The sequence below is a fragment of the Phaeoacremonium minimum genome (assembly GCF_000392275.1).
Source record: "Phaeoacremonium minimum UCRPA7 unplaced genomic scaffold PA7_03_scaffold_149, whole genome shotgun sequence".
Taxonomy (NCBI): domain Eukaryota; kingdom Fungi; phylum Ascomycota; class Sordariomycetes; order Togniniales; family Togniniaceae; genus Phaeoacremonium; species Phaeoacremonium minimum.
In genome coordinates, this window is record NW_006921056.1 from 1 (window position 1) to 12367 (window position 12367).

Consider the following 12367-nt stretch of genomic DNA (forward strand, 5'->3'; position numbering starts at 1 on the left):
TTTAAATAATTAGTTAGCTATTTCATATAATATATAATTTAAAAAATAAATAATTTTTACTATATAAAATTAAATATTATAATTAGTTTAAAAGTAGTAATATTATTAGTAGTATTCTAATAATACTATTGATATTTAAAATTAGTACTTAAAAAGAGTAAAAATTGGATTTTTAGTAGTAATTTTAAAATAGTATTATTTTAAAAGTTGTAAATAGCACTTTTAGAAAAACTAATTTTAAAATCACTACGTAGATTCAGAGATAAATGATATAGAAGTAAAAACTAACTAAAAAATTAGATTACTTAGTAAATGATTATATATTAAAGAGAGAAATTGAATAGGCTTATAGATGGTAAAGTTACCTAGCTTTAAAAGAGATTTAAGTATTTATATATATAAATAACCTATAGTATTAGTATTAGTAAATGTTAATTATAGTATACTATATTTGTAGTATACTATAAATATAATAATACTAATTTAGTAATACTACATTTATAGTATACTAGAATTATAGTAATACTAATTTAATATACTATATTTATAGTATTTGCTAAATTAGTATACTAATTACCAACCCTACTATCAGCTATTAGATAGATATAGCTATATACTAAAGTTTTCTAAGGTAGATAAGGTTATATAAAAGAAGAAGATATTATATAAAAAGTATCTAAACTAGCTTAAAGATATAGAGAATATTATCTACTTTTAGTTTCTTAAGTAGTAAAACTATAAATTTTCTAACAAAAGCAATTAAAAAAAGTAGTAGACTCTAGTAAAGCTAAAGGTATTATACTATTTCCTATAATGTAAGCTGATTCTTGTAAGAGAGTGACTCTTATAAGGCCTACTATTGTGCTATATTGACTACAATCGTTGCATTCAATGCCTACCTTTTGCCACCTGGCGTAGCGGCATAGCACATCGTTACAATTCCAAACTATATATAATTTTTAGACTTTTATTATATTAAGCTTCTTTTTAATTATCTTTATTATAATTATAATAGATTTCTTAATATTAATAATATATACTTTAATAACTATATTACTATCTATAGATACTATAAAGAATATTATATTTTTAAAGATAATTATTATAACAATATTAAAGTATTTAATCTAAAGATTAATAAAAATAAGTTTTATTTAGAATTATTTAATAAAGATATTAGCCTAAAAAACTAGTAGAAGATTATTAGAATAGTTTCTAAGCTTTAACTAAAAGAAAAGATAATAAATCTATTAAGATAATAGAATATAAATATTAACTATAACTAAATACTATATATTATAAAATACTTATATAAGGAATTTAACGTTAGTAAATACTAAAATAAACTAAAAGATAACTAGCTAAAGATAAACAATATTAAGGATATACTTTTTAAAAATTAAAAAAAATTAAATAAAAAATAGTAGCTAGTATATAATACCTTTATAAGCTATTGATAATAGCTAAAAACTAACTTAATCCTTCTTTAGATTGATAACGATAATAATATAAATAAATTATATATAATCAGTATACTCTCTTCTTACTTTTAGTAAGCTTATCTAAATAAAAAGTCTTTAATCTTTTATATAGTTTTTACTAATATAACTAATAATTAAATTAATAGCTAGACTTTATATTTTTTACTTTATCTTTCTATTGATAAAAACTATTATCTTTTATTAAAAAGATCTAATATATTAAATTTATTATAATATATATTTATAAAAATTAGATATTTTATTATTGATAAGAAAAGTATATTAAACTTAAAAACCTTAAGATAGATTGATTAATAACTCTAGGCATAGCCTTAAAGAAGCCTTATTATGTTGTAAAGTATGAAACTAATATATATTATATAGCTTAACTAACAGAACTTACATAAGCCAGCCGGTACCACTTGCCTACACCTTATATATATAGTCATATGATCTAGGCACTATATGCATTATCTTAGAGGGTGACTACGTTTATTCAACAACTATTTTAATCTACCAAGTATGTCGTTAGCTAACTATGTTTATAGCCTTCAACAATATCTATAGTATATCTACTCTATAGATTTTAAAAAGCAACCCTTCTTTATAAACAAAAGTCTATATATCTTCAAACAATTTCGAATCTTCTTTATCTATATAACTTTAGATTTCCTAGTAGCTCCTTTATATCTAGCTTACTTAGTTAGCATTAAGATATAACTATCAATCATTAAAGCAATAATTCTTAGCATTATTAAGAGAAATCAAAAAGTTTTTCTCTTTTTTAGTAAAATTATATAACTTTTTCTTCTTTTTTAAATTATATATTTAATAGAAAATATAATTAAAATTATGATTTTTATTATAGCTAGCTTAAATCTTCTTAAATTTTTTATATAAATATTTAAGTTTTATTTTATTATTAAGCTTTTTAAGTTTATTTTTATTTTTATTAAAAGATAAAATAATAAATAAAAACTTATAAGACTCTTCTTTCTTATTTCTTTTCTTTAAGTCTTTTAAAAAAAGAGGATAGTAAACTCTGACTATAGATATAATGATAGGAATGACTAGAAAACCTTAGTAGTAGCTATAGTCTTTTAAGTCTTTATAAATATCTCTAGTATTTATAGTAGCAAAGTCTATAGATATAGTAGATGATAGGAACTTTATATAGTATCGCCCTTTATATATATAAATAGAAGATTATCTTCGATAAACTAGCTAGCATAGGGTGACTTAATAAGCCTGAGAATTTTTCTTGGTTAAAGTATGATAGAGTTCACGAAGGCTATGGTTAAGACTGTCACACTCAACTAGAGTTGCAAGGTAAATAAGGTTTACAGTGGTTGACAGCTTTAGATACTGTCTTCCTAGTATATAAAACGCCGACTTTCAAGGTGAGCGTATAGGCTTACCGCTAAGGATATGCTGTCAAGGAGATTAAGGCTACGACTGAACGCTTAATACTGTCAGAGGCAATATTATATAGCATAGTCAAGGCTCTTAAGGCTATATGTCTTCACTACTGGTAGGAGCCTTAAAGCTTGTTATTATAAAGATGATAGCATCTTTTTAACTATAAGAGCTCAAGGCCCTATCAGTATATGATAGAGTATCTATATATTATTATCATTATTATTATAATCTCTTCACAACTGTCAGAGACCTTAATACTCTTTGCCATAAAAGCCTCTTTATTACTATCAGTTGGTCCTATCAGAAAAGTCTATAAGTGAGTTATTAGGCATTAGAAAAAGAACTATTGATTAAGAACATTTTATTATATTAAATTAATTATTGTGAAGAGAGACAATGATATTATATCTTATTATATATCTTATAGTATATTGGATAGAGTAATTTAAGCTAAATCTGATTAAATAAATCTTTTTCTATTAAATATTCTTTATATTTAAGATGATATTTTTCTAAGATAATTTAATTTATTATAATTAATTAACTAATAAGTAAAAACTATATAATAAAACTTAATATATTAAAATTAAAAGATATTGTCAATTTATTATAAATCTAACTAACTTTAATATAGTTATTATACTTTTTAATTTTTTTATTATTTTATATTTTAAACTTTTCTTTTTATAATATTAATATAATATAATATAATATTAAAGCTAAGCTTTTTAATTAATAATATAAATTTTAAATAATTTAAGATAAATTTTAATTAAGACTTTTTTATATAATCTAATATAATATTAATATTTTAATAAAATAAAAAAGATAGTTTTAAAACTTACTAAATAAATAATACTTAAATATTAAACCTAAGTCTTTAAAATATTAACCTTAAAGAAGAAATATTATATTATAGCTAAAAACTAAACTATGATTAAAAACTTTATAATAGATATTTATAAGAATTAATTATATATAAATAAGATAAGATTAACTTACTAAAAGTTATTTATAAATTAGTAAGCTATTATAAGCAATAGTAAGCTATAATATACTATAGTTTTATATAAGACTTTACTTATAACTATAAGTTTAAAGATAAAGAAACTAGCTCTTTAGCTTTTAATTATAGTTTTCTTATCTATAAGAAGATTCTTAGGATTATGATTATCTTATATATTATATTGCTTAAGTATCCTTCGACTTATTTTAAGATATAAACCTAAGGACTCTTAGCTACTTATCGACGTACTGATAGGAAGGATCGTTATATTATATTTTAGGGTAAATCGAAAAGTATTTAAATAATATTTCCAAAAATAAATAATTATTTTTCTAAGAATCTTCTTATAAATAAAAAAAACTTAAAAGCTAAAAAGGTAGTTTTTTTATTTCTAAGCTTATGATTATAAATATAAACTTATATATAACTATAAAATATTTAAATCATTAAGATTTACTTATAGCTTACTAATAATTTGATAATTTCTGATAAGCTACCTTTTTTACCTATTTATTCTTATCTTATCTATATGTGATTGTTCGCTCTGCTCGTTAGGCTATCGATCGTAGGTGCCTGTGGGGTGGTCAGGTTTTCTGGCTGTGACACTATATAATATACATCGGTTTTATATTTCACAATGTAATAAGGCTCCCTAGAAGCCATACCTAGGGCTATTATACTCTTTATATATTGATTTCTCAGACCCTATCTGCACCCATCTCCAGTATATTTTACATGTGTATACTTCGCTCACGTGACTCCATCGAGTGTACGCCCCAGCTTGGCACCGGCTGCCATGTCTCACGCCATCCGCTTTTCTTCTCCATGGCTAGCCATAGTGCCATCCCCGAGCTCCCCTTCTCCATCCTGACCCTGACATCCTCTGCTCGGCCGCCCAGCTTCTTGAGGTCGTTAATGTCTCCTAGGTATTTGCGGGTGTTCTTATCTAGTCCGCACATGGTCGCTAGCGATGAACCCTTGAGGATCTGCACACCCGATGCCCTTGTCGAAACAATTGTGGCGACGATGAACACCAGCGTCAGCGCCAGCTGAGCCGCGAGCATCGACAGCCATGGCCATCGAATATGTACATAAGTCTGTGGCGCGAACACGGTGCCAGAAAGTACGGGCGTGGCGGCGGCGTTGAAGAGTTTGTGCGTAATGGTCTGTCGTGCTCTGGTTGTCGGGGACCTGAGCGTCAGTCATGCCTGAAGCCCAAGCGCAAAGCTCATCTCGATATCTGGGGGTGGGGGAGATCGTTAACATACAAGTTCGTCAGTGACCGCGCCATATTAAACGACATGCCGCGCACGTTACTCATCTGGGTCTCGGCCGGCGGCACGCCCGTCTGCATGAAGTCGCCAAACAGCGAAATGGCAAAGGCCTGCGGCAGACTGCCACCGCTGGACGCCACGAAGCCGCGCGTGCTGTCGAGCAGCACGCCGCCGTAGCTGGAATCAGATATTAGTGCAGACGCGATGAGTGACGCCCAAATGTCGACTATGTAGCGGTCTGGCTGGTCGGTGGCAGCAGACTTGTCGACCGACGGCGGTTCTAGATCTACTGTGAGCCCGCCGAAGCTGGCGTTGCATGTGCCTGCTGGATAGCACACCCCAAAATCGGGCGTCCACGCGAAGTTGAGCGGGTAGTGGATGGAGTGCATTGGTTTGGCCTTGGACTCGAGTTCTGTGGTCGAGGCCTCACCGTTGTGGACGACGGTTTTTAGAGCCTTTGTGCACCAGTATGACACGTGTTCGAGGAAGTAGAGCTCAATTGTGTCAACTGACGAGTTGGTCATAAGTGTGTTTGAGTATGCCACGATGTTGTCGCTGGCCATGAGCTCGTTGATAGATGCGTTGAACATCCCGGTTGGGCCGGCCGTAGGGTGCACTATTACTGGATAGACAGGAGGTATCGAGGGCAGGATCATGCTGCCGTATGCTAGGTGGCTATTGGAGGACAGCGTTGCATTGAAAAGTTGGAATATTTCAGTCATGGTCTGGTTCCGAAGGTCTGCTAGAAGTGTTTCGTTCTGCGTTGCTGTGAGGTTCACAACATCACTGCATAGAGCTAGAGAACCGTATGGCTCCCATGTGCAGTCGCCAGACGAGCAAGTGGGACTGATATGTGCTATTGTCTCGTTGGGAACGAAGAAAGCCCCATCCACAAGAGCATGCTTCTCACGATGAGTATCATAAGGGACTGAGAGGTAGAACAAGTCAGTTACTAGGAAGTTTCAAACACCTCTAGTGTAAGGGAACTCGTACCGAGTATCTGGTCGCTTCCATTGTAGAAAGAAAACGTCTGCGCTCGCTGGACCTCGGCGGTGCCGATGGTTGTCTCAGCTTGACGCTGTTGGAACTCCACTGCCTGCTGAGTGATGGTAGATGTGAAGAGGCTACTCAGGGTGATCAATGCTCCGAGGCAAGCAAGTACTCTTGGAATCATAAGCAGCTGTGTCAACCGATCGAATAGTGTCTCCAATGGATCAGAGAAGCATACCCTCTGAGCTGGAACACGAGTTTAAGACACCCCCACGACCCTCTGCTCGCTTCATCAAATACCTGGAAGTCAACAAGAGGTCGGTGTCGAGCCATGAACCACATCCATTTGAGCTGGCCTAGTCCAGCAACAACCGGCAGCATATAAGTCACTTTCGCGAGTGACGTGAAGAAAGCCAAAAAAGTATTGAGAGTCACATTCAGCGGCCATTGTGGAGGTGGACTGTCGTTGACGGAGACAAGGACGGCAATGATGGCTGATTGACAGTTAGCTCCAGATACGAACAGGATCGTGCGGCATCGAAGACTGGACTACTTGTAACGCACGCCGCTCCGAGCAGCAAAGACAAAATCTCAGGAGTCCACAACCATAGAGTGGTTTGGGGGCACGCATCCGAGTCATGAATGCCTTCGTTGGCAAAGAGCATGTGATGAAACTCCGGGGAATGGGCGCGTGACGAGTCATTCTCCAATTCCAACCAAGTGTTGCTGACAGGTTGATAGCGGGCTTTCTTTTTCTGGTGTTGCTCCTCCATCGCGGCAATCCTTTGAGACCTTGCTGACTGTTGACGAACGACCACACACGAACCTCACAGCTTCTGTCTATCGAAGTTTGGTTCGAACACCAAGTTGCAGCTCCATTCCTATTTTCTTTAAATGTTGAAGTGCAAAATTCTTCCCGGTGAGGGGCCTGCCTATTCGTTCCGTTTTGGTGTTGCCTTCTGCCGTCTGTCGCAGGCGAATTCGCCGCCGGTCGCCTGGTACAGTTCCCTTCTCCGCGCCACCAGATCCGTAGACTCGCCAATCAGGGCATCAGAAGCCCTATGGAACGCGACCGTCAGCAGTGGCTGATAGGCAGTGCAGCAATGCCACAGTTGCCTACAGTTGCTGGCACACGCCTCCGGACCCTTATTATTGGTCAAGGAAGCAGTTAAGTGCCTGTCGTGTCACCTGGTCCCAGCACGGCAATGATATGAGCAGTCGGTTTGCAACGATAGACCACGGGTTGCCTTGTTCGGCATTCAGCCACGAGAAAGATATTAGTCAGTCGAATCGAAAACCAGACACGCCCTTGGAAATTTTGTGGTAGAAACCGTTTCAGATGATACTACATGTACAGGCAAGTAAATGATATGACAACATAGTTGCTGGGTTCCGACTCCTTCTCATTACTATTATATGAAGAGCCTGTCAGCAAGAACAAATAGAGTGCTATGACTCAGTCAAACATGCTCCATACCATGTGTATTTATGAAAGCAAGTTTAAGTAAACATCTTCAAGTAATCATCTCTTACCCAAACTCTCTTCTCCAGATGGTTCAAACCCTTTTTCAAAAGGTTAGCACTCTGCAAAAGGATTTCCTTGTATCGCTCTGCACATCCGAACTCGTTTTAAAAGCATTTCCCGAGTATTTGTGTAGGCATCGGCGATATTGTCTTTGTGGACCCGTGGACTCGATTCCATGCCCTGGATTCCCATAAGACCGCAAATGCCTCGACTTTTTCGTCTTAGATGATAAGATTTTATTAATCCTTCACAACGATCTTTTCGAATACCCTCTACGCCGCATTTTGAACATTGTCTAATCAATACAAGAAGATCCATCACTGTTGCTCTTCCCCGTGAAAGAGCATACTCGGATTAAGTCATTACCCCATAATCCCGCCACCCCACAATCTCGGCGTCTCTTCTTACATAGTAAACCACACACCAGTATCACCGCGAGGCAATACCGTCAGGTCAGGATCAAGCACTAAGGGGTGGGGTCGGCACGCGGTAAACGAACCGAATTAATATGACGCCGGCATAACACCTAAGCGGCCGCCGTCTGTTATCAGCACATTGCCATTAATGTAGGCGCCTGCTCTACTCGTTAAGAATAAAACGGCTCCTGCTACGTCTTGTATATCGCCTGGGCGTTCTTCTGGTATTATGCTTTTGGGCCAACCGGTCTCTCTTCTCGCAGCGATCATGTGTTGTGTGAGCTCACTCGGGTAGACTGCAAGCATGGTGAGATCAGTGCCTTTTAATTCGCGCGCCCCCCTGAGGGTGGGGGAGAAAGGACGACATGCGTTTAAATATGACGATTCATACAGCGAGAAGACGTGTGAACTTACAACCTGGCGCAATTACGTTGGCCCGAATATTATATGGAACGAGTGATGTTGCAAGTTGTTTCATGATATGAACAACAGCAGCTTTCGCACCACTGTATGCATAACCTGCGAGCGGTGACCGGTTGAACGCACCGATACTACTGGTCGCAATAATTTGACTCCTCTGAGCCAGTCCGCCATGCAGGTTCCCGGCATCGAGCAGCTCGAGGAATGCAATGGCCGTGTTGAACACCGCAGTCGTATTGACGGCAAATGTTTCGTTGAAGTGATTTGTATCCCAGGCCCACGCATGATCACGGAACTGCGCCAAAGTCGGATTGGGTGGCATGCTTGACAGTGATGGTCCGTTGATGCCAGCATTGCATATAAGGCTGTTGACGAATCCCGATTTGGAACTGACCTCGGAGACCGCACGCTGTAGATCAATCTTGTTCGTCACATCACCTTGAATCGGACGAATATTGCCAAGTTTCTGAAGAGCTCATTTAGCAAACTGGCCAATGACTCATTTTCGAAAAAAATGGGAGTCCTCACTGCAGTCTTGGCGGCCTGCTCCAAAACATCTCTACGGCGACCAATTATGTAGACAATTGCACCGTTCGCCTCGAGGCTCTGCGCGATCATCAGTCCAATCCCTACCGGTTTTACAAGCACGTTAGTTCGGGTATCCTCCAGTAGGAGAGGAAGCTCTACCTGTTCCACCGCCTGTCACAACAACGACAAGTCCTGATACATCGAACAAGTCACCAGCTCTGATAGATGCGTTGTCCATGGCGAATGGCGATTTACCCCTTATTCTGTCAACCCGTATTCAGGGCCCCGTGCTTGAGATAGAGAGCTGTAGTCTCTCTGGAGGACTTGCTAATGCTGCCGGTGAAGAATTTTTGCCCGTGGGAGTGTCTACTGTCTGTTTGTCATGGTGGAGATGACGTATGGCGACATTTCTGCCCTGATTTGCACAATTGTCGCACTAGTACAGCATCTCATATAGTCCTAAGACCTTCGGTGAACTAGACCCCGTTCCGCGCAGTTAGTGTTGTGGTAAGTGTCTGAGCCGTCCAAATTCAATACAAACTCCACAGCCTTGCAGGTTTAAGTGGAGTGAGTTTCGCCTAGCTACCCGCATGGTTCAATTTCACAATTATCCCTATTACGAACCGAGATATTCTCGACGACTATTCGTGGCTGCCTATGTGTTCTCAGATGCATTAATGTATCGAGAGTTAGTACCTGTTCTTAAATATCTCTAGATGAGCTTAGGTGTGTGATCATTTGTGAAATTATCAGGCGGTTTGGTTTTCTCTTGCGAACCTCGGCCACCAAGCCTGTTCCATATCCTCTATTGTCAGTACTGCCACTATGGTTTTGGCAACCCTACCCTTATCATTGATCAATCCTATAACACATAAATCTTAGAGTTGGACAGGAGAATACTTCCGAGACAGCGAAGTTTTCTGGTGCCGCCTGATACCACATAACATTGACACATCCAATTGCTGTGATATAATTGGGCTACAAACATTCAGTATCATTACTGTTTAGGATCAACACAACAATAAGTTGAGATTGCTTGTCACGTTGTTTTACACCATAGTCATAGCATAATTAGCCAAAGTAGGGGTAAATCTCACATCGAGCTTCAATACAAGCTCGCAAAATTTATTATCGGCAAAGAATACGACTCTATCTCACACCATTTCTACGAAATAACAGCCTACCTTAACATGTGAGGCCAGCAAGTCATTAAGTCTTTCTTACCATGGCATGCAGAGAAACCTCAAAACATTTAGAGTTTGTGGAGGCATGCATGCATTGAAATCCGGTCTTGACATCCATCCGGGCATTAATCGTATAAAATTATTACGTGCCAAAGAAAAACAAAAAAACACCAAAAAAAAAGGGCTACCCCGAGGAAGCGTACCCGCTTCAGATTCCGTGAAACATCAAACCACATCAAGGTCTCAGATCCCGGGACCCTGAAGCATACGATGTACACGATGTATCCCCGCTATTTGGACATGTGAAGATCAAAAGCTTGTTTAATCATCAATTATTTCATTCCTGACCGTACTGCCCGGCGGCAGGGAGGCATTTGCTAGGGACGGATATCATCTGTCATTAGACAAGACTCTCCCAAGGCTAAATGGCAACAAATCGCTCTAGATTCGCTTCGGGGCCCTTGGACTCATCGTCATATCGGCCACCTTCAATCCCTGTGAATGTGGCCTTAGGGAAAAAGCGAGGTGTCCCCTGCAGGATAGCAGAATTGATGTCTATCCACACAATGATTCGTCGAAGGAGACCATTGAGTCCGAGGGCAGAAAGACCGCCTCGAATGCTGACCATTTTTTCAAGTCCTGCCATGTGAACCTGATATGCCTCTCTGGTCCCGTTGATGGCCTCGTAGCTAGCCATTTTAGCCACAGCACCTATTACCGCATCGCTCAGTCGCTTGTCCTCGGAAAGAAATGCCTCATTGATTGCACGAATCGCATCGCACTTCATCTGCAGCAAATGTGGTCGGATACCCGTAGCTGCCGCAGAACTGACAACTGCGAAGTTGGATGCAGACAACAGGAGGATGATTTGAAACGCGGCTGATTCGCTCAATACCAGAGGGAACCATTGAGTACGGAGCAGACCACTAGAACCAGGTTGGTCGAGTTCTGGAATATCCACCGCCATGTGGACAATATCTTAGAAATGGCGAAGAGTTAGATATAGCAAACTGTCTAAAGCGAATAATTCGATGGACCTGTTGCTTACAGTGGTCGACGAGTGACGGGATGAAGGATGCCCACCGGACAGGGGGATATGCTTGGAAAGGATCCAAGCGCACACCCCCAAAACGCCGATCCAGGAGAAGCTCAAACGAGTTCGGGCGCAGAGTTAGTATGGGCGAAGAACTATCTTCGCTATATGGTTGCTCGGTTCCAATGTATGTGGTACTTTCATACGGTCGCTTTCTCTTTTGCCGATGGCGCTGGATATCGGGTTTCGAATGCCGCGCCCAGCCAACTCGCGACGAGTGAGATCGGACCTTTCTCTTTAACCCGCTCTGGGGTTTCCCGGTCTCGTCAATGACGATGAACTCGAATGTTTGGTGAGCCATGGCCTGCAGTGCTTGATCGGTGTCAGCTGCTTGATCATCGATCTAAAATTCAAGCTGCAAAACCGAGGGATTTCCCAGCCGCAGCTGAAATTCCAATGATGCGCAACGTTGATTGGGTGCTGTGGCGGACCCTTGACATCACAATTTCTGTCTCAAGGCTACCTGGTGGGGCTTGTACTTTTATCCTTGCGGCGGTATGCAGTTCATCCTCGGGCCTTTATTCCAAACCACAGTATCGGGCAATGTGATTATGCTTTCTATCATCATTCATGTTCATCAATGGTCACTTTCAAACTCAGCTGATACTATGAATTGACTTGCTCTGAAAGAAGGAATGTGTGGCCCATGATCGGCGCAACCATTTACCGCAAAGGGCGAATGCATTTGACGACATTAGTGCGATGGCGCTTCAGAACAAGACTTTACCCGATTCAGAATATGCAAAAGGCTCATTAGCTAGGTTCCATCAATTTGGCAAAGCGATGACTTACACAGGGGATATTCTTCTGCTGATCGAGGTTGGCCCTATAAAAGGACCAGCAAGCTTGGGTGCTAGAAAAGATGCTGGCCAGGAACGAGCCATGCTCGACTGATCCCCAAAGGAGCTCTTTTATCCAACTTCAAGGTACCCATTTACGGTCATGTTGTCAGGCAAGACCGCCCTTATCACGGGAGGTGTGAAGAACCTCGGCGCTGAGATTGCTTTTCAACTCGCCGGACAAGGTGCTAA

General features: G+C 39.0%; 2 protein-coding genes across 2 annotated transcripts; both read right to left on the reverse strand.

Annotated features, from left to right (window-relative positions):
* Nucleotides 1-4637: 4637 nt before the first annotated feature.
* On the reverse strand, nt 4638-6354 carry UCRPA7_2092 (hypothetical protein; the record flags this gene model as incomplete). The annotated part of the gene is made up of 3 exons (XM_007914667.1): nt 4638-5072; nt 5219-6108; nt 6174-6354. 3 exons carry the CDS (start codon nt 6352-6354, stop codon nt 4638-4640), a joined length of 1506 nt encoding a protein of 501 aa, XP_007912858.1.
* A 4310-nt stretch (nt 6355-10664) lies between these two features.
* Nucleotides 10665-11210, reverse strand: UCRPA7_2093 (hypothetical protein; the record flags this gene model as incomplete). Its single annotated transcript, XM_007914668.1, has 1 exon — nt 10665-11210. One exon carries the CDS (start codon nt 11208-11210, stop codon nt 10665-10667), a length of 546 nt encoding a protein of 181 aa, XP_007912859.1.
* Nucleotides 11211-12367: the final 1157 nt, after the last annotated feature.